This window comes from Limulus polyphemus, unplaced genomic scaffold (genome assembly GCF_000517525.1).
Source record: "Limulus polyphemus unplaced genomic scaffold, Limulus_polyphemus-2.1.2 Scaffold1688, whole genome shotgun sequence".
Taxonomy (NCBI): Eukaryota; Metazoa; Arthropoda; class Merostomata; order Xiphosura; family Limulidae; genus Limulus; species Limulus polyphemus.
Genome location: NW_013667298.1, coordinates 196292 through 219369, shown reverse-complemented (window position 1 = coordinate 219369; position 23078 = coordinate 196292). Strand labels below are relative to the sequence as shown.

Below are 23078 nucleotides of genomic sequence, written 5' to 3'. Positions count from 1 at the left end.
ATATATATATATATACACACACACACACAAAATGTACCCTTTTTTTAATGAAAACTTCATTAAAATATTTTCCAAATACCATGTCACTTTTTTTTTAAACATCGTGGCAGTCTGGTATCTGTGATTTGGCAAGCTATATAAAGGATCTCAAACAGTATGGCAGGACCAAGTAAATATCCATTTTGATCAGGAGCCCAATATGTGGGACACGTTCAGCTTATTTAAATGGTGATGATACTTGATATATTTGTATTAGCCTTGATTGTGCAGTGCACTTGTAATTTTTTAACTACTGATTTCAGGATGAGTTATGAGTAAGAAAAATGGGTCAGCTAATTGTATGTTGCATCATTTTGTCAAATATTTTAGGTTTTCATACATGTGTGATTATGAGCTACTTGAAGAAAACAATTTGGTCATTGATAATCTTTTTATCTGAAAGGTGAAAAAATTTAAATAACACCCAAATTCTGATTTAGAGTAAGTGTTTGCTGTTTAACATATGGATGAAGCCATGTTTATAGAAAATTGCTTATTTTATTTAAATGAAACATTATAGTTTAGGAATAAAACAAAGTTTTTGCTATACACATCTTAGTGAGATAGAATATTAAACCTTTAAGTGACAAAGTATTAGATGATACTTTTTCTTTTTTAAAATTGGTCATAAAGAAGCTCTTGTTAATACTTGTATGCATTACTTAAGTAGCTGCGTACTAAAATAAACATTTAATTCATTTAGGTTAGGGGGTACAAATTAAGATAGAATTTTTTCATTTCACTTCCCTCCAAGTGTATAGTCATGCTTTACGAATACAGTGGCTGTCATATATGTTTCTAAAAATATATCGTTTGAGTAACAGTGCATAAGCATCTGTTTACTACATTGAACTCAAATGTGTATTTTGTTTTTCCAGGAAAATGTGAAAGTTCCAAGAAAGTAAATTTTTCTCTTAAAATTTCAACAATCAATGTATGTTCTACATAGATTGATTAAAAAGCTTATGTTCAAACATGTATTTAAATTAAAATCAGTTGCATAAATGGAAGACTTTGTGTTGTTTTTTCACAGAAATACTATAGTACATTAGTAGCTACAAAGTATACCTAAAAAAGATTAAGTTGATGCTTGCTAGTGCAACATGATGCTTTGATGGTTCAACTATATGAAAGTATTTGCATAATCATCTGCTATAGAGAAATAAATATGAGGTTTACTTTGTTACAGTGACTTATTCAATCTTGGTTCAGTCTTCTAGGTGGTTCTTAACATGGTGAATGTCCAAGCAGTGGTGTGTTGGTCCAGCAGTAATTGTAAACCTTGTGTAACAGAAGAAAATAACAAGAAACCTGAACACAAGTGGTTTACTAGAATGATTGAATGTTTAAGGAAGCCTAGGTTGTGCAAAGTTAATTAGCTCTCCTTATTTAGGTTTGAATTAATGCTTCACAAAGAAGTTTTTAAGGCTTAGAAAGAAGCATGATTTATTTCTTCTTAGCATTTTGACTCATTTTTTTTATTTAACTGTCTTTTTTAGATACTAAATTAGTTTTAGTAGTGAGTTTAAATTTATTAATCCCCTCTCCCCCAACTGAAGTTTTGTGTTATGACAACTGTCAGTTTTATTTTTGTTATAAAAGATATCAAGCTACTTAACATATTAAATAACATTATAGATGTCAAATTTGATTCAAATAGCTTAGAAATTTAGATATCAAAATGAGTATTTGTTATATATGAAGAGCAATTGTAGGAATTTTGCCACAGTATATTAAGCATAGTGGCTTATAAAGAGATATATATTTAGCAATGTTAACCAACTCGCATATTTACGTTTTAAATAATCAATGGAAATCATGTACTACATTTGTAAAGTGAAATATTAAGAAAATGCCATGCCCACTCTGGAATGCAACTAAATTTTTGTTGTTTCACAAATTTGTTAAAAATTATCATGTAGGAAGTTATTCCTCAAATTACTATTGAAAGAGTAACAAGTACTTGATTGTTATTCTTTAATGTAATTTATGTAAATGAATACTGTAGTTGCATGAAAGAATTATTTCTCCATTATTGTTGCTAAGATTCTGTTGGAATACTCCTCTTCTAAGTCGTAAAATAATATAGAACAACTTCCAAATAAATTTTTATATTCTATTCTATACTCCATGTAAAACCCTAACAAACTATTATAATGGTTGAATATTTGTAATAGCTGCTGAAATCAATTCAAGTTTAACTGCGACAATTCTGAATTTTGGTTGTGAATAAATCATACTGTGATCTGTGACATGACTATTTTTTAATGAAAAAAAAATCAGGATTATAATTAATATAATGATATAGGAAAGTTGTTAAACTGTTTTCTTCTATACAGTGAAAAATGTATTGTTTATCTCTATATTGAGTAAGAGCAAAATTTTAAAAATTGTAGAAAATAAATTTGCTATTGATCTTCCACATATTAGAAACAAAACTATTGCTCAAATTTATTCAATAAAAAGGTTTTATTTATTCAAATTTTTAATAAAATTACAAATCTTGATTTTTTGATTGATGTCAGTGTGCTCCAAATAAAACATTAGTGTTTATGAATTTTCTGAATGTTTTACTAATCTTAATGTGGCACACATAACCCACTAAGGAGAGTAGTCAAAATAGTTTTGAACAAAACAGTATTAGTTTGGACCTTTTAACTTCAATAAAAGTGTATTTTTATCAATGTTAGCATCCCCAGTTGTCATGGTATGATGTAATTGCCTATGTCTCAGCTTAGAGAAGTCATAGATTAGTTATATAAATACATAATGAAAGTTTTATCTATTATTTTTAACTGTGTAAGCCATATTCAGCAGAGACTCGTGTAGGGATTAGAACGAAGTAATAAAAACTTTGCTTGGTGGTATTTTCTAGAGGAAAGAATGTTTGTAAACCACTTCTGCCACAATTACAATTCTGTTGTTTTTTTTTATTACAGAGCCTTCAGAAAGCTTGCATTCTTATTTTATATTTCATTTTTATTATGAAGATGGGGTACTATTGGAAAACAAATCTTTTTTAAGGAACAAAATTTGATAGGCTTAGGTAATTTTGCATCCTACCATATCAAGTTTCATTTTTCCAACAAGATTGTTTTTTAGGCAATATTTAAATTAGATCCTGTTGGCTTAAGCAACTGCTTGAATAGGCAATTAAAATCACCAAGTAGAAATGGAACAAAAATTATATTTCTAATGAATATAAAATGGATTTACAACTTATTGCATATGTTAAATGAAACCTGGATAAAAATTGTAAATTTTGGTGAGGGGAAAAGTCATTTTTATTGTGTGTCAGTGATCATAAGTTTACTCTCAAACTATGCATAGTGTTTTTCAATGCAAAACAAATATAATTTACAGATTTATAGACTTAAAAATGTAATGGAAAACTTTGCAAAAGTGTGAGAAAACATAAAAATCAGTAATTGGAAGCTACAATAATGGTAAGTAGTTTTAAATGTTTCTTTAAAAAATGTCACAGTGAAATCTTTTTTACTATTCAAAGCTGCAAATTTATACTCATGTTAGATATAAAACTAAAATTTTTATTTTGCAGAAACAAAATAACCACTAGAAACTTCATCTCATGTCTCAATTTCATTCAGTAATTTTTATTTTTTGTTTAAATGAAACAAACCTATAACAGGTCATTGAATCGATGCACCCAAGTGTTTGGTAGTTGAATACGATGAGATCCAGTTGCCTTTTAATTACACTTTTGTAACAATGTGCATGTATTTTCTGATATTAATGAGCTTTTGTTGCAAATATTAATGAAATTTAAAACAATGTTTTGTGTGTTTGTGCTAGGATCTTTTGCTCTCACCCCTCATTCTGTCACATTTCACAACAAGAAAAATACCTGTGAAATTTCAAGGAAATTTAGATTTATTTACTAGTGCCTCACAGAGGTAAAAAATCAATCACAAAATGGGAAGGTTTTATTTTCTGAATAAATAGTTTTTAGGACAATAGAACAGTACAGAACAAATTGAACAGAGGTCAAAAGTTGGTATAAATGACAGTAAAATGTGGCATATGTTTGCTAATGAATTGTTTTTATAAATGGATGAGTACTGAACTCACGCTCTAGCTACTTTTGGGCTGAAATTATATTGGGCTTCTTGGAATAGGCATAGTGTACAATGCTGAGAAACAATGTGGAGCAGGAACTGCCTTTGTTCCTCTTTCCAAGTTAAGTGGTTATTAAAATTTTTGAATCAGAGCCATGCATCTTTCCATGGAGTCATTGATTACCTTCAATTCCTTAGAAAGTTTGTGGGTGGCTCCATAATCACTGTCCTGAAGATTGTCCGAAAGTATTGAAGAAGCTTTTAGTCTAATGTACTGGGCTTTCTGGTCACTCCAAGATCAGAAAGCTGTAACTTGATTCTTTTCAGAGGATTCTCTCTTCCTCTGACCTCCTCTACTACTTGCAGCGTGGTTCTTTTCTCATTGAGAGAGACCAATGGGTCAAAGATGCTAGGCCAGTGAGCTCCTTATTTAAGTACCATAAGTAACCAAATAATATCTATACAGCACCATCAGTGAGACCCAGTATTTTTGGAGTTTTTCCAAGAACTTTATATCATTCAGTGGGACAGAAGTAACTATGGGAGAGGAAAGCAAAGCGAAGCAAATGAGTTCATGAAGTCCATCCTCCTATTTTGCTGTGACCTTGAATAATTTCTATTTTCTTTTGTTGGACTGAACATGAAGATCTTCAAGCCCTACAGCGGACATGCCATAAGAAGTTCAACTAAAATTTGGAAGAAAATTCCTTTAGAAGGCATTCTACCCAACAATATGATGGTCAGGTGAAGCTGCTGACAATAATCTTCACTTGGTTGTATTCCTTGAAGCTGGTGCTGGACGAAGGTGAGAACATCTTCTTTCATGTCTTCTGTGATATTCTAAGTCTCTTTCTTGTCATCCAATCCTGTCTGAAACTTAGCTTGATCAATGAGGATCCACTTATTTTTGAAACACTTGAAGAGTTGAATGTCTGGCCTTGAAGATGCTGCAAAGGTTAGTGTGAAGACTTTCTCAAGAACAACCTCAAACACATGGTGTAAACCTGTGAATGAGAGCAGTCTCTTCCCTATTTTATATTCCAAGAAAATGGAAGCTCCAGAATTGTAACCTGTGTTTGTAGAGTTCTTTTTGAAAGCCATGCTGCAAATGTACTTTGTGATACCCCAGTCTTTGATAATTGCAAATACTGCACCAATTATGGCCTCTATTGCCCCATTCAGCAACTTTGGCACTACAAGGAACTGATTGGCTCCAGACCCAGACACCAAAATTGGAAGGTGATCAAGTGTCTCTTTGCCTGTTGAATTTGGCTACAGTTTTCCCATCTTGTAGACTGTGAGAGCCACATCCACTTGAAATTCCATTTTCACTTTACGTGCCAGGTTAGAGTGGTGGTATCGTCTTGTCCTTGAAATCAAGGACCTATTGATGTTCAGCTTGCTTACATCTTGGCTCAAGCTGGCAGCTGCTGTGGCAGTGATATGAACAATTTTCCTGTCACCTATCTTGCATTGATTCAGAGCAGAGGCTAGCCCAGAAATGATCACATTCTTCCAAACTCACTTTGTCAGTGAAAGAGTATTTGAAGGACCAGCACCACCAACTAAATCCCTGTCTCCTCTGCAGGCAGTGCTGAACTTGCCCTCACTGGTGCTGAGGACTCCATTCTACATTTCTATGTTTATCCTTTTTCAACTCTTTCCTGAGTGTGTTTCCTTTTCCTTCTTGACCTCCTCCTTCCATGTTTTTACATCCATAAAGGTTATGAAGCCAGCAAAGAGGAACTTTGTTTTCTTGTGTTCATGAACTGAAGGGCATCTTGATTGGCAGTGTCATATAGCTTCTGGTCCAACTTTGTGTTCTTCTCTTCCTGATTTGAGCTCCAGGCCTTCATAACTTGTTTCTCTTAATGGAAATCACTTGCTGCTTAATCCTAGTCCGAATGCTGGTTTTTTCCCAGATGGGCAGGATGAGGTTCATTGTTTTTGTGGAGCTCTCCTACATTGTCACTTTCAATTTATGTTGGAAATGAAAGAACACTTGCAAAAAAACTTCTAAATTTGATGGTAGTTGTGCCCCAGTAATCTTATGATTGGTGTTTCCAGTAAGAATAATTTCCTTTTAACTATGTAGCAGCCATATTTGAAGATCTGAAAATGATAAAAAATATAATGATCATGAAGTACAGCCAAAAAATTAGCTAAGGGAAATTTAATTAAAGTAAAACACACACAAGGATTTTTGATAACACTTAAATAAATAACTGAACCCAGGTAACCTATAGTTGAACAAATGTATACAAACATCATGTCCAGGTCTTTCAAGCAAGCTGGAATAATGGTTGTGCAGCCAGAATGAAATTTATGTTGACACATTTGATTACATCTCTATAAGTATCACTATTTTGCAGAAACAGACTTGAGAGGTCCACATTTTCTATGTCCAGTCACATTTATGTTTGCAACGGAGAGGGGATAGGTGCATATCAAGCAAAATATTAATGACTTTAAGGTTAATGAGGTACTGACAAATACAATCTGATTTTGATGAAGTTTTGCTGGGAGTAGTTTTTCACCAATTGAAAGAAATGAGGGGTTGAAAGACCAAGATTTGATATTTTCATGAATTACCATATATATGGGAGCTACTTTGATGTGTGTGTGTATACATATATGTTGGAGAATTTTGCCATAAAATTAAATAACTATTTTTCATCACTTTTTTTTTAATTATTAAATACATGTTTATCGGTATGAATGGTGGTTATGATAAAAATTAGTCTCTTTTTTTGCCATAAATTAATGTACAGTGTACAAGATGTATTATGTACATAGATCATAGATAAAAATCTTGTTAATTCATAGTTTATTTTCAACTTTTTAACATGTTTACTATTTATATATTTTTATAATGCAAGGTTTATAAGTTTATGTCAAAGCTTCAATAAAATTTATGAAGTATTGTTTGTAGGCTTAAAACAAGAAATTAACAGTACATTGAGATTTATTTATAATGGCAATTCTTGGGAAAGGATAAGTAATGTAATGAAGAATATTTTTGTAAAAAATTAAGCATACAAAATATAAAACATTTCTGAACATTGGGAATTTTCAGTAGAATGTTTTAACAATGAAAATTAAAGTACTGTATTGTAATATCAACTAGTTTAGGTGGCTTAGATATTATAGTAATATACAGCTATGTTTCTTTCCTTTTTTCACTCTATTTTTATAGTATCCTGATGCAAAAACTATGCAGATAAACTTAACAGGATTTTTGAATGGAAAAAATGCTCGTGAGTTCATGGGTGAGTTGTGGAGCCTTCTTCTGAGTGCAGAAGAAAATATTGGTGGTATTCCAGCACAATTTATTGAACAAAAGAAGGAAGAAATTAAGAAAAGACAGGTTGGCTTTTTGAGAAATTACTGGAAATTATATTTATAGCTTTTGTGATTTAATTTTACTTTGATTTTGTTTGTTGATATGCATAAAGCTACACAGTGGGCCATCTGTGCTGTGCCCACCACAGGTATTGAAACCCAGTTTCTAACATTACAAGTCTTCACACTTCCCACTGAACCAATGGGAGGGGAGGGGGGCTTTACTTTGATACTGTTTGTACTGAACAGAATTTAATAGCACACAGAAAAGCTCAGAGCTTCTAGGTCAGTGGTGTGTCATGGCAAGTTGCTACGGGTGTTTAGAGAGTTTCTCCACGTGAAGAACAGTTAAGGACATTAAAAAAGACCTACACAAAAATATTGCATTAGGCAGCAGAGCTGTTGCACAAATGAAGGTAAGTGGGTTAGGGTGTCATCCGTAAAAATATTTCAGGTAAAAATATATGTTACATTATTACAGAAATGCAAAATATTTTTATTGGGTTTCAGTGAAAAAAGAAACCTAATCTCATAAGTTGAAAATATAAAGCATTAACTTATTGATAATTATATACAGAAAAAAATATGATAAAAGTTTATTCAATTAATCATACAATATGGAAGAGGGCATTATCTGGACTGAAACTAATTTATAACTTTGTGGACAAATGTTAAAAAGACTTTATGCTTGTACATCATCCCTCCTCTTATTTTGAGTGCATTACCTTTTATGTAAATACATATATATTTAATATAAAGGACCTGACATATTTTGGCAACCCATGATTGCTTTCTCTGGTGGTACTTACCTCTGCTTCTTTTAGAAACTTGAATAGTTACCCCGTATTAAAGTAATTGCATTCTCCAGTATCTTAATCTACCATGAGTGATCACTTAAATCAGTGAGCCAAAAAAGTACTTAACAGAATGTGCACTGACTGACCCCATTTTGGAGAAGTAATGTTGACTATAATTTCAAATTTACTATCTGTATCTACATGAAATGTGGCAAGCTTTTAGTAAGATATACAAGTCTGTTATACACATAATATCAGATGAGTTACAAAACATTTTTACTCAAGATGTGTCTGTGAATTGAGAACATCAGTCTGACTCAGACTCTGAAAAGTTAGAGTGCATGTTGATGGTTATTTGAACAAGAAATATATTTGTGTCCATTTTACAATTTTCATATTGCATTTGCGTAAGCTCTAGAACTTTGAAAAATGTGTATCTTCAGTTTTCTTAGTATTCCTGTATATTTTTTCTGGTATTTACACTAAATCAGAAATATAGGGTACAATGAATAGTTTATAACTCTGACATCAAACACATATTACCATGTTGAATGCACTCTGTAAAAAGTCATTGCATGCACACTTTAACCCCCATCTGTGCACATAGTTAAACATCTGTTTGTCTGTAGTATTTATCATGAACAATTATAAAGTCACTTTGAGCAAATACAATAATTTCTGCAAGAGACGATCATGAAGTAGTAACAAACTTTTCCAACCATGTCAGATGATGTACAGAAAAGCTTGAGTATTTTGTGGCAGATAGTATTTTCAGTTTACTTTGAAAAACTTAATGAAACATTTGCTCAGAGGAGAGCGGAGTTCAAAGCTAAGTTTTTTTTTTTTTTTCTATTAAATATAACTTAACATAAAGGAGGAACAGGAACAGATTCAAGCCAATATAAAGAAGATTGATGAAAAAGAAAAAAGAAAGATTGCTAGTGATGTAAATGGAGAAACTAAAACAGAGACAGAAAAAACCTCAGACAGGTAAGACAAATTGAATTTGTACCTTGACTTGTTGAAGTAATGGAGTATGAATATATATTTTTTTTTTTAAGATTTGCACTGAATATAGAAAGTGTTCAAAACATCTTAACATTATAGTTTATTTTACTGAAAATGTATAATCATCTTACATAGTAATTTTTTTATTATGTAAATAGTTTTCATCAATTTTTACAACTCTGATAATGTTTTACTTTGAGTACTGAATTTATTTCTGTGGTGTTTTGGCTGTCTTACTCACCACATTGACCTTACATTTGTATAGGTGTTTGGTGATAAGAGAAGTTTTCTTTGAATTCTTTGTCTGTTCTATTGTTTTCTGGTAAATGTCTAACAAGTTAATCTTTTATTCATGTTTTGAATCAAGAAGAAAATAATTATAGTGTGCTTGATCAACTTCTAATTTTTAGTTGCAAAATACTTGTGAAATCTAGCAGATTTAAATTTTCAGCTTTTTTACATTCTTTATCCAAAATGCATAGCAGTTATAAATAACTAATTGGTTGAATGTTTTCTTTTTTTAAACTTGTATAATTTTTATATTTGTCATTTCTTTTAAATTTGAAAATGATTTTGACAGGTATAGCCCTAGACCACCATCAAAAGATAAGAAGTCTAAGTTTGATAAAAAACATTCTTCTTCTACTGATAGCCAGGATGATAAGGAAACAAAGACAAAAAACATATCAAGAGATCAATCTCGCTCTTCATCCCCACAGACGAAAAGACAAAGAGAGGGGTAGATGCGATTTTTCTTTATGACACAGAGCTGCATTTTTTTTATTAAAAGATTATAAGAACAATAGAATAATATCTCTTTATGTGATTTTATTTAAAAACTTTTTTAAGTAAAATAAAGTTGCTCCTAATATATGTATTACATTCACTTTACATTAATACTGTAACTTGACTGTCACATTTGTGCTGTTTCACAAGTATGATAGAAATGTCTAATTTTTACACACACCTCTCCAGTCCTGTTTCAAAAATTACTAAGGTACAATTAATGTTCAAAATAATGTATGTTCAATTATTGTTGTTAAAAGGTTTTAGTAATTACTTTGGAATATGTTATTTTGACAGCCCCCCCCCCTCCCCCTTCATGTCAGTAACTTAGAAATTAAAAAATGTAAATCTGTTGTAGTCACCTTTAATTCTAAGTATCAGTGTAGTTTGTGAGTATTTCAGTGGGTGACCATAACATAGTTATTACAAACTTAGGTCTTTTGTAGTAATTACCCACGACGTCAGTCAAAGTCACCTCGACATAGATCACGAAGTCCAAGAAGAAGAATGTCACTAAGGTCACAGAGTCCAAGAAAGAGATCATCATTAAGGAGGTCTCCAGTTAGACGCAGAAGTCCTTCCCAGAGATCTTCACCCCCACCCACCCGTAAGAAATCTTTTCCTGCTAGGTAAGTAATTATTTTAAGTTTCTTTTTATGTACTATAATTTTTGTTTGATCTGATTTACCTTTTATTTATGCTTTTAAATTTTTTATGCAAGTCAAAATTGTATAACTATATCAAAAAATTTTTCATATTACTTTTTTCTCTTTGAAATTTAACATTTTTTTTTGTGTCATACATGATTGATCGGCCCCATACTATTAAGTTTAATGCACACATGCTTAAGATATTTATAGCATATCTGTCAAAAAGGTTAATAAGATGTTGAAGTATGTTGAACACGAAAAGTCAGATTTTATAATAAAGTATTTTTACTAAAGATTTGTCTGAGAGTCTACAAAGCCTTTACTGAATCAGTCTGAGTGAAAGGTGATTTTCATTCAAATAATACAGATACTTTTTATTTTACAGTTTTTCAATTTCATTTGTATAATGTCTAGGATCTTCTAAATTAATATCAAAACTTATTTTTGGTGAAACTTTATACTTTATATTTTAATCTTTCTACCTCAACACTAAATGTAGTGAAATATTCTGATTTATATCTCACCTCTTCTTACATAACAGCTTTTGTTGACTTGTACTGCCTTCTATATGCACAAATGTTCGTCGCCACAAGCCTTGATACTCTCACCTACCCTCGTGTTTTCATGTGAGGCAGCTGAGTGATAGCATGCAACAACCCTCTACCAACAGGAGTGCAACACAACTCCTAGCACAGCTAACTTCCTCTGTGCAGTTTAGCTCAACTTCACTTCTTGGTTGGCACTCGGGATGTTCAGACATGTTTTTCACTCGTTTTACTCATAGAATTTTGTTTTTTGGAGAACTAAGTTGTTGTTTTTTTTAGTTTGTTACATAATGTTTTTGTACACACAAAATCAGATTTTCTAAGTCTTTTTACTGAAGATTTATCAGTGAATATGTTGTCAAGAGTGTTGACTACTTCAAGTGCAAAGTGATTTTCATGTTGAGATTAAAAATACTTTTCTTCATCTGAAGAATTTCCTATTTCATTTGTGCAACCTCTAAAACCTCCTAAATAAATATCAAACATTGTTTTTCAGTAAAACTTTATATTTTATATGTTTTTTCTTTACTCTAACTCTATACAGAATCGGTTGATTTGACCGATCTTTTAACCAACATAAAAAAAAAAAAGTCAAAATTACCCTTTTTTCTTTCTAGAATAAATGCAGATTGTAATAGAAAATTACGCTTGTTTATCTTAAATAGCTTAAGGCTCACAACAGTCTACATCTGTTTCTATTTAATTTTATCGTTTTATAGCCCTTTGAACCATGCCTAACTACTAATCCTACTACAGAAGTTGTAAATCATTCGGCAAATGGATAGCTTATGTTACTGTAGTGAATGATGTAATGCATGAGTTACTTACGAAGTAAGCTCTTGAAAATTGTTTCATTATCTTACCTAATTTGACTAATAGGTTTCTAATTTTTACATTTTAGTTACTTTTACAAGAATATTTGAAAAATACACATGAAAAACAAGAAATATAGTACTTACCTTTGACCTCTTGCTTTCTTCCTGTCCGTTGCTAAGGAAACTTAAGCCTATTTTTTAGTAATCATGTTACTATTACATTAAATTTCTGTTTTCTTTAATAACGCACCTAAGAACATAGAATAATAATATGCACAAAGCAAACAGTGTTCTATAACCATTATAATTTCACTGACTTTCTAAGACAAAAGGGGCTTAAAATAATTCCTTTCCTTCAGTTGCTTGATGTGAACACAACAAGATAATCTTTCAAACTGAAGACCAAATTGACAATGCTCTTCACTGAAAAAAAACATAGCACTATATGTCAATCGATAGATTTAAACTATGCATTTCTAATGGTTAGAAATGATACAATGTAAAATGTCAGAGAGAATTAATGGTAATTTGTGAAAGAGATGATGTGACATGTGGGCATGGCAAGTGGGACTGATTTTCTAGTTTATGGCTCCATAAATAAATAACATTGAAAGCTAGAAAAATTAGATTTTGCCTTAGTAATATCTATGAATAATTTACCTTAAATTCTATACTTCAGAGAGGCGTGATAAAAATCTAGAGAATGAGGAAGACCTAGAGAACAAATGCCACGATTGTCATACTTGGGAAGATTGAGAATATATTTGAATATTTTCTTATAAAATTAAGAAGTTACAACTTATGTATTATTAATAATTGGTTTATTAACTATGATTTTATGGCAAGGTTATTTGTATAAATTGATAATAAAATAGATTAATTAAATTTTGAATGTAATTCTGGGAAAAGTCATGACCTGGACACTTTGACCTACCTGTAGCAAGAGGAATAATAAAATATATTTGAAATATTACTTAATAATAATAGTAAGTTTACTTTAGAAATAAGGATCACTCTATAGGAAGTGGCTATCATTTGTGATATTCTATTTTTGAATCTTGAAATGATCAATTGTAAGATTGATTTTCTGACTGCTGTTTTTTTTTCCTTTTTCTTCCAGTTACAACAGAAGTGTTCTTTGAATTTTATATATAATAAATTTACTTGGTTTATGCATATAGTAGCTTATTTCAGAGATCTTAGTATGAATATATTGATAGATATATACATGTATGTATAAACATTGTTCTTTTTGATAGGAAAAAGTCAATGCGCACTTCTTCATCATCATCAACATCGTCATCATCGAGGTCTTCGTCTTGTTCATCTGATAAAGCTGACCTAAAAAATAAGAAATCCAGTTCCATCGAAAAGGATAGAAATAGCAAACAAAAAGTACTAAAAAAATCTTTATTAGCATTTTACATACTGCTTTTGAAATTAAATATTTAGGTAATGCACTAGTTACACAATGTTATTAATCCTTTACATTGAGATAATGTAATGTAACTCTCATCATATTTCACTCCAGAATAAAACTAGTGGATGAAATTGTTTGAAGGTTGACAGGAATTTTTCTAAAGGCATGTAGTTTCAGAAAAATGAAACATTTAATTTTGATTTTATCTACTAAAACTTCATTATTTATTGTAGTTATTTGCACTCAGACTCTGAATAGTTCAAGTGCAAGGTGATTTTCATGTTAAGTATAGAAATACTTTTTTTACCATATAGTTTTCAATTTTATTTGCATAACCTCTAGAACCTCCTAAATAAATACCAAAAGTTTTTTCAAGGAAAATGTTATATTTTATTTTTCATTTTCTATACCATATCACTAACTCTAGTTATTATCATCAATGTACAGTACAATAAAATGTTTAAAGTTAAGGAATAGAAATATGTAAATACCTTTTAACTCTTGATCAAATAATCTTAAAGTATCTTCTTTGGATTATATGCATAATTTCACATCTTTACACTTTTCTGATAGTTTATTTTTAATGTTTTATTTTCCCTTCTTCTCCTTTACTGTTTATTATTTATCTCAACACATGTCAGTGGGTGCCCCTGGGTGATATAACTGTATCATCAGCAGAGATACTTTAGCCTTTGGCAAAATGTTTTTGCTCTTGCAGAGTGAGGTGAAGCTGGAGTTATATTTTAAAAAATTATTAAACCTTTCACATATGAATTTTAAAACAAATAATACATAATTAACTAAAATATAAAAGTAAAATCTAAATAGAATTTAACTGTATCAAAGAAATATGTATCAAGTTTAGAAACAATGCTAGCGAGGACAAAACTGCAACAATACTTGAGCAATTTGATGCACTTCTTATGGAATATTGCACACCAGTTTTAAAATAACTATTGAGGCATTGTAGTTTAAAATTAGCTTTTTCTATTGGTTATAGATAAGTACATGTGACTTATAAATATAAAGTCTGAGTATAGAAGGTGAGCATGGCTACTGTCAAGGGGTGAGAATATTTATTTCTTGTGTTCGTTATTGATCCTAATGAATTTAACTTAGACTAGTAAATAGCACTGTAGGAGTAAAATTCACACTAGACATACACATACTCTGTACATGTGCAATTATTCAAGTAATAGAGACAAAATGTTAAGATCTGTGAACAAAATTGAAGTTTTTAAGTTTTTTAAAGATTTCTTTTGAAATAAAGGAATTAAAACTTAGGTGATTTAAAACATTGAATTGTGATGTACATGATATTGCTAATTGCATTAAAACATTGATAGTAAAATGGTGTAATTAAATGTTGAATGTAACTTGGTAAAACCACGTGACATCCACAGAAAGGAGTTTAAAGAGTGTGTAGTAGTCAAAGGATTAAAGATTGGGTAGGTGTATTGATCTAAAACGTTGTTTAGGCAACAAAAATATTTGTACTGGAATATGAATTTCAACATATATGAATGCACAAATTTTTCTGTGTTTGCTTGGAGTTTTCTTCCCTCAAAGTATTGTTTTGTTTTTAACCATTCAAAATTATTGAAGTAGATGGTCTGAAAGAAAGGTGCAGCCGAGAAAGGATTGAACGTGTGACTTAAAGGAATGAAATCAAAATTGGTGGCAAAACTGGTAACTACACTTATAGCATTGATAAGAATTTTATAGCAAATATTCAATCGTTAGTTAGCATGCCCACATTTCTTTTTCAAACTTGGGGCATGATAGTGTGTAAATCAAAATATGCTGCCTAGCTAACTAATGAATAAATATTTGCTTTAAAATTTGTATCAATGCTATAAGTGTAGTTATCAGTTTGGCCACCAATTTTGATTACATTCCTTTAAGTCACATGCTCAATCCTTTTTTGGTTGCACCTTTTTTTTTTTCACATCTAAGGCATTTTTGATTAGATGTCATGACTTTTTGTCAATACACCAACAAAACACAGAAAGTAAGAAAGTGACACTTGATATTAACCAAGATTGGCTTCAGGATCACTACTCTATTATTTGGAAGAGACCTTTACTTACAGGACCAACTAGATTCTTTAAAATACATGGTGGTAATTTTCCTTTTTAAAACTGTTAATAATTTCCTTTATAGTAATACCATGGAAGCTAGATTACAATTTCTTGTCATCACCTGCATGCACTTGGTACAGGCATATCAAGCATCATTATTTACACTTAAACTAATATCACGTAATGCTAAATGCTCTTTAATTAGGAGAATTTCATAAAATTTAGCAAATTTATGCTTACAAGTTGGCAATGAATAGTAAATAATAACCATCCACCCGTATGATTTGTTTTTAAACTTGAGCTAGAAACTGCTAATCTACTTTATTTGGCCTAACAATACTTGTGTATCTACACGTGCTTTCACCCTGTAGTTTTGCAACTCTAAGTCAAATGTTTTTAACCTGAATAACAAAAAAACTAGAAAAGGTTCACTTTTACTCTTAAGTAAAGCTGTAGTAAAAATTTTTGACTGATAATTCATGCGACTTTTGTGCATAGGCATGCACAAAAATTTTGGTCAAAATTGAGTGGTTTTTGTTGAATAACTTTGCACATGTGACACCTATTATAGGTTGTAAAGATCTATCAATGTACCAAATTTAAAAAAAAAAATCCATAAAAGTTAAGTATGTTTTTCAATAAAATAAAGTTTTCGTACTTTCGTTGTGAAGAAGAAAAAAAGGAAGAAGCTCAGTCAAAACTAGAGATTTTATTTCTTGTATAATTCTTAACGTATTGCCTTGAAATTTAGTATGTAAGGTAATGGTCCAGTAGAGCACATCCACTGGAAATGTGTTCTAGTTTGGACTACCACAGTCTGAGGTACAGAAAGTGGAAAATCGCTAAACTATCACTCCTGTTAAGAACACACAGTGTGTTCTGCAGGGTGTTTTGGCTGCACAACATAGCACCGTGTGTCTTGATCTACAGTTCCCTCAGGATGTGTATTTATTTGTTTTCCAGTTTTACATTTAAAGCAAATGTATTGTGGGATCTAATTATTTATCAATATGTGACTAATATATGTCAAAATAATCTAGGTATTTGTGTATAATATTTTATAGACAGTTACATTCAATTTTTTTAATTTTAAAGGGTACAAACAGGAATTTGTTATTTGTAGCAATATCAAGATTGATGTAGCCAGAAAAAAAGGGTCTTGGAGTGCATCAAATGAAATGGATTGTGAAATGCAGAAATATTTCAATGTGTTTACAATTAAACTGTCACAAAATTACAAGACAGATTAACTATGGATGATTAGTGAAAGTTCCACGTACCCCAAGTGTCTGTTTCTCTGTGAGATTCTAGAGTTTAAATTTTAACTAATGGACCTCCATCTGGTTTTTGTTAAATATTGTAATATTTCTGATTTCCATTGTGCTCACCATCACAACTTATTTTTCTGGTGAAGTTACAGTATAAATAGATTCTCTGAATTGGGAATCTATAAGGATCTATTAAAAAATAGAGTAATCTCTGTATAAACTGCTAACTAGTTTGAGGCCATAAGGACTTTACTCCAGTTGAATGGTTCTGTGGAGCTCAAAAGTTTTAAAATTTAAAATATAGGAAATATTACTCACAAAACAGATGAGAAACGTGAGTTTGCAAAACACATCTCATATTTTTAAAATAATGTAGAAAACATTATCATATGCAAAAGTAAGGATTTTCATTTGATTCATCTGTCATTTACACAGCCTCCCAATAAGTAAATTGAAACACACTCCAGAAAAAATGTCATTTCATTAAATAAAAAAATGTGAAACAAAAGGTACAAGATTACCATTAGTGTTTAGTGAATCTGCTCTTTGCAATATTTAAGACAGGATCACAGTTATACATCATATTTAAAAAATCTGAAACTTGCACCTTTGAGATTTCATCCCATTCCTGGCAAAGAACTTGGATAGATGTGTCTCTAGAAGTTGGATGTTTTGGAAGCTTCCACAAGGATCAATTAAAGATAGACCATACATGCTCCATAGGGTTTATATCTGGTGATTGGCCTAGCCATAGGAAAGTAATAATACCCTTAACTCTTTCACGACAGATACCCCTTTAAACACTTTTTTAAGGAAGTCACTGTGTTACATTCAAAATTTAATGAAACATCTTTACTATCACTGTATGTGAATGAAATTAAACTTATAATGTATGTTATGATTGGAAGTTTTATGTTATCTTAAGTTTGAGTCCTTTATCTAAAAAAAAACCTTTAGAAAACTACTTAAAACTTCAGATGTATTGTCACGTGACCAACAAGCTACAAAAATTCTCAACTTTGGCACTCTGTTTCTTCAATAATACAATTGCAATTGCATAGATGTATGTCTAGACTATAAAATGGTTTCTTAACCTTTTGATTCATACATTTCAAAGATCTCTGAATGAATGTAGTTGAAACAAGTAAGTATTGTCAACCCCTGACATGCCATGCCTACCTTCAACAGATTTGTTTGAATTTCATGGCCTACTTGTAAAGGTTACATATACATGTATATAGTCATTAGAAAGAGCTCGTTTTGCACTATAATCTTACAATGGTTATTTTAAAATTTGTGTGCTATTTTCATTACAGGGTACATGTAACTGCCTGTAGTATTGTTGGCTGGTTGATCAACTATAGCACTTACAGTTGTTTCTTACCTAAATGTGTTACAGTTAGAGATAGTTAAATTGTATTTAGTTCGTACTTTTACTTTTATATTTTACTTGATTATGTATTATTTATGTTTTAAAATGCATAATTGAAAGGTGTAAACAATTTTTAAACGATTACCAAGACTTAAGATATTAAATGGTGCACGAAAATTTTGCCTAAGGGTTGAGCATCTCTGCCAAAGACACTAATATGTCTCAAGGACAAGAAAGGAAAAGATCTGAAATTACGAATTTAACCAAAGGAGAATCTTTAAAGATATTCTACAAAAAGTTAAAAAGTTTGTCTTTTTTTTTTCTATTTCCTAATTTTAATCATTTCATTGCATTGTATGTTGATGATAATAGCTAGAGTTAGTGATATAGTATGGAAAATTAAAAATAAAATATAAATATTTACCTTAAAAACTTTTGATATTCATTTAGAAGGTTCTAGAAATTATGCAAATGAAATATGAAACTACTTAAAATGAAATTCATCTTGCATTCGATTTACTAAGAGTTTGAGTGTAAGTAACTACAATAGATAAATATCATTTTTAGTAAAAACGATTAAAATAATGTCATTCTTTGTGTACCAAATATTTACGATCTTTAACAAAAATCTTACAAGTTTTTGAGAAGATACATTAATAGATCCCAGAGGTATCATATGTATTGTTGTACAAGTGAAATTGGCAATATATTTCCACTAATTACACAAGCCTGAAACAAAAGGGTTAACTTCAAACCATCGTTTCTGTGACTCATGATGAAGGAATGTGAGCACTGCCTTGCCTGGTTATTTGTCATAAGCAGGCAGAAGGTATTGAGAATTATGAAAATCTGGACTATATGAAAAACAATACAGTATCCCAAAAGGAAGGAATATGTGCTGACATCTGTGATGTCCACTACAATTGGCATACAATAATGAATGGAAAGAAAAGTATCTTTTACTTAGATACTCTACCTTTTACCTCATGCCGTAAAGTTAACTTCAGTTGGTATTGAGGAACACTTATACCTGTCCTTCATCAGTAGCATCTGTTTGACTTGGATTATTCTCCAATAATCTGTACAGCACAAAATGTCCTATCTGTTGGTTTTGAGTGCCTAAATTGTGCTGTTTTTGCTGATGTGACTGGAACTACATTATCACACACTAGAACTGCAAGTGACCTGGCAATTTTGCACTAACTTTGAACACCCTCCCATTGTGTCGTAGCTGTTTGTATTGACTGATCTTTACTGAGCTGTACCTGAACATCAGGGTTACTTGCATGTGGCATCATCGAGATGGTACATTATTGTTCTAAAGGGAGCGTCTATTCACTAATAGGTAGGCTATGTGAATATGAATTTAAGATTTTCAAATTATAACATTCTGTTTGTATTTAAACTCAGGTTTCTCCATTGAAAGAAAAAGAGTCGCCTGCTGTAGATATTGTAGCAAAGAAAGAATCTGTACAGAACAAACGTCACTATCGTTCTCATGAAAATCAAGAGTCAAGCAGTTCTGAAAATGAATCTGCAGTCAGGAAATCAGTTGATGGCAAGATCAAAAGAAAAGATGTGAGTGATTTCAGTGCCAAAGCTCTTAGAAGTTGTGGAAAACTATGCCATTCAAATGCAGTTGATTTGTAACTGTGCAGATAAGCAGCGGTATTCTGTTTGTTTGTGTAAACATAAGAATATTAAGGCGATTGGATAGACGCAGTGAGATATTTGTAGTAAAAAGTATTTTGATGATTTAATGCACAAAACAATAGATTCCTGAAAAATATAGTATGATGAGTGTCACATTTGTTTTTATGTGGTAGTGATACACATAATGAAGAAAAATGAACCTCAATGTTACAGATTTCAAGATTTTACCTTTTTTAACTTTCCCAATTAATAAATGTTCAGGTCACTTTGAGTCCATACTTTCAAAGTTTTATTAAAAAATTTTATTTTAACAACTTATTCCTAACTACAAATATTGCAGAATTAATATTTTAGTATTACGTAATGCTTATCTAGTGTATTTCATAAATACAAATTCAAAATGTGTTCAAGCTAAGCTTTCATTTCTAGGTGTCTAAACCAAAACATCACACTTCATAATTTTTTACTGTTTTGCTGGTTCCTATTTTTCCCAATCAACTATTAACATTTTCAGTTAGCTCAACATTTATGTTTGTATGCCTTCTGTTTATCCAGCTGTAAAACTATTTGTTGAACACACGTTTATTGAATTATCTAGAGGGATGTTGAGAACTTAGACTGGTTCTCAACTTTTAAGGGGGATGAAGCATGGGGGCAGCAATCGTCAGAAGAGGAGATGAAAAGTTTTAACACAATTTAAATTCTAATGGTGCTGTGTGCACATTATGCTTTTGGAAATTATGAGGTTGGGTGGAGTTAAGGGTAATGAAGATATCTCAAGACAAAACATTGAAATACAATTTGTTCTTTTATTTCCTGAAAATGGTTTTCTATTATATTGTGGCTGTGTGGAAGCTAAAGAAATATTTTTCTTTGGCAGGACATCAGGTAAAGATGTTGAGATTTAGCAAGTATGGTAAATAAGACCTACAATGGCAAACAATTTTTTTTTATTGAATATATTATTAAGTGTATTGTGTTCAAACACACTTAAATTCAATAACTTCTTACTTATTTAAAACTATAATATATTACACATAAATAAACGAAAAATGTTGTTGCCAAAATGTGCTGACATATCTGACAAAGGTAATAGTTGAAGGGTGATATCATTTCATTGTTCACCAGTAAATCTTTGTTACTGTTACTGAGTTTTTATGATTTACAATGGAAATTTGACTGCTTCAGTTGACAAAATAAATGTATATAAATAACAAACAAGCTAAAACTTATTGGATATGTAAAATTCAACTTTCTAATCAATCATAGAAAATGTTTTTGTTTTTAAGTAAAATTTTGCAAAACTAATTTTTGGACATTTCACAATTAAAATATTTATACAAGTGTTAAATTAAATTTTATGAACTTTAACCATGCAGAAACTAGAGTATTTAGGAGGTTTGTACATTGTTTTATGCAGTTTGGTTTATTATTTTCATTGTGAGAACAAAGAATAAGATATCAGTGATACATCTTCAGTTTGAATGATTTAAGGAAATTGGGATTTTTTTTTCCTTTATGACATTTTACTTGAATTCATTTGCTTCAGTTAAAACAAGTGTGATAATATTTTTTGTTTGATGAAGTGACTAACTTTATTTATACTAATTATGCTACCAGCAGAAAGTGTTATTTGTTTTACTTATTGAAGGCTTCCAATTTACAGAAACCTTTAATTATGGATCATTAGGCATTACTTGTGGATCTGTTAGAGTCATAAAAACATGTTTACCTACTATCTTGTATCATTAATATTAAGTAATCTGTACAATTATGAAGGTTTAACACATGAAGCCTAACTCAAATACTATTGAAAATATTTTATAAGCCAAGAAGAGAACCTCTTTTGAGGTAAGCTTCTGTGTAATTAACTAGATTTTTTTTTGTATATCTGAATGATTTATTTCAATTTAAAAGATGGATATTGCAAGTGTTATGATTTTATTCTTAGTCAGTATTAAGTTACGTATTCAAATTAATTTAGAATCAATGAAGCTATGTTTTTGTACTTTAAATGTACTTGCAAGCTAAAAGAATTTGATTTAAGCATTCATAGTCTGATTGAAAATGACAGGTTAAATGTCTTTGTTAAGTTTATTTTATCCAAAATTGGTCATAAAACTAATTACACTAAAATAGGGAAGATACTTAAATTTTGTATTACACTTGTCAAACACTTGTTAATTTTAACAGATTTTAATATCAAATTATATGTGTATGTATTTTTAGTTTATATAGCTTATGGTAGCCTCTGAAGATTTTCACTGTTGTCATGCTCTTCATTTTTAATATCAGTAAGTACTTTAGTTTTTGGTGTATGAGATCATACAAGCATTTGAAAAGATAAAATTATTTTAAGTTTTAAGTATTCTTATAATTTTGGTTCATATTTTAGGATAAACCCAGAAGAAGAAGAAGAGATCATCATCTTCGTCTTCTCATTCACAGTCCCATTCTCCAGATCCTGGAAGAAAAGGGCGATCTAGTTCCTTTTCAAGAGGAAGAAGGTAGTTTTAGCATTGCTGAAAAGCCATTTTTATGTACTTCTTCATTGATAATTGTAATACCCTTTATCATTTAATGCTCAAATCTGTTTTTATAGTGTTACTGTATAAATGTTTTCCATTTCAAATTCTGGGTTTTTATTAATATTGAATTCATCAAATTTTTTGATAGAGATTCATCACCACAACGTAGACGTCCTCCCTTCAGAACTCAACAACAATTTTATCACAGAAGACAATCACCAACTTTTGGTCGATCTCGTCGTCAATTATCACCAGAAAGAAACAGACAGAATTGGTCTAATTCTCGCCCTTATGATAGAAGACCAGTATCTCCTGTACACAAAGACTTGGAGCAATTGAGAGAGCGCATGAGGGAACGAGAAAGAGCTGAAAGGGAAAGAGCAAGAGACCTAGCAGTAAGGGAACACACAGAGAGAACAAAGGAAAGAGAATGGGCAGAGAGAGCAAGGGAGAAAGAAAAAGAACAGACAGAAAGAGAATCAAGAGAGAGGAGAAAAGAAAAAACACGAGAACAAACACAAGAGAGAGAGCAGAATCTTCATAGAGAACTATCTTCCCAAGAGAAAAGAATGCTAAGTTCACCAGGTAAAATTGATATTCATAAGCATTCCTTTTAATTAAACATACTAAATAATTTTAAAGGTTTTGTGGCCTGTTTAATTAACCAATAGTTATTTCATATTTAATAAACTTTTAAC

At 30.8% G+C, this 23078-nt stretch overlaps 1 protein-coding gene across 5 annotated transcripts in view; it reads left to right on the top strand.

Annotated features, from left to right (window-relative positions):
- Window positions 1-22956, top strand: part of LOC106464560 (serine/arginine repetitive matrix protein 1-like) — a 44263-nt gene extending 21307 nt beyond the window's left edge. For 2 of the 5 annotated variants that reach the window (XM_013924708.2, XM_022392299.1), the window contains 8 exons: window positions 7312-7482; window positions 9132-9244; window positions 9843-10001; window positions 10495-10677; window positions 13318-13453; window positions 19610-19777; window positions 22248-22359; window positions 22529-22956. In XM_013924708.2, the coding sequence (XP_013780162.1) occupies window positions 7312-7482; window positions 9132-9244; window positions 9843-10001; window positions 10495-10677; window positions 13318-13453; window positions 19610-19777; window positions 22248-22359; window positions 22529-22719 (1233 nt within the window). In that variant the 3' untranslated portion in view covers window positions 22720-22956. Of the gene's footprint in view, window positions 1-7311; window positions 7483-9128; window positions 9245-9842; window positions 10002-10494; window positions 10678-13317; window positions 13454-19609; window positions 19778-22247; window positions 22360-22528 lie in introns of all 5 variants that reach the window. The other 3 variants (XM_013924707.2, XM_022392298.1, XM_013924709.2) reach the window with 2 other exon arrangements.
- Window positions 22957-23078: the final 122 nt, after the last annotated feature.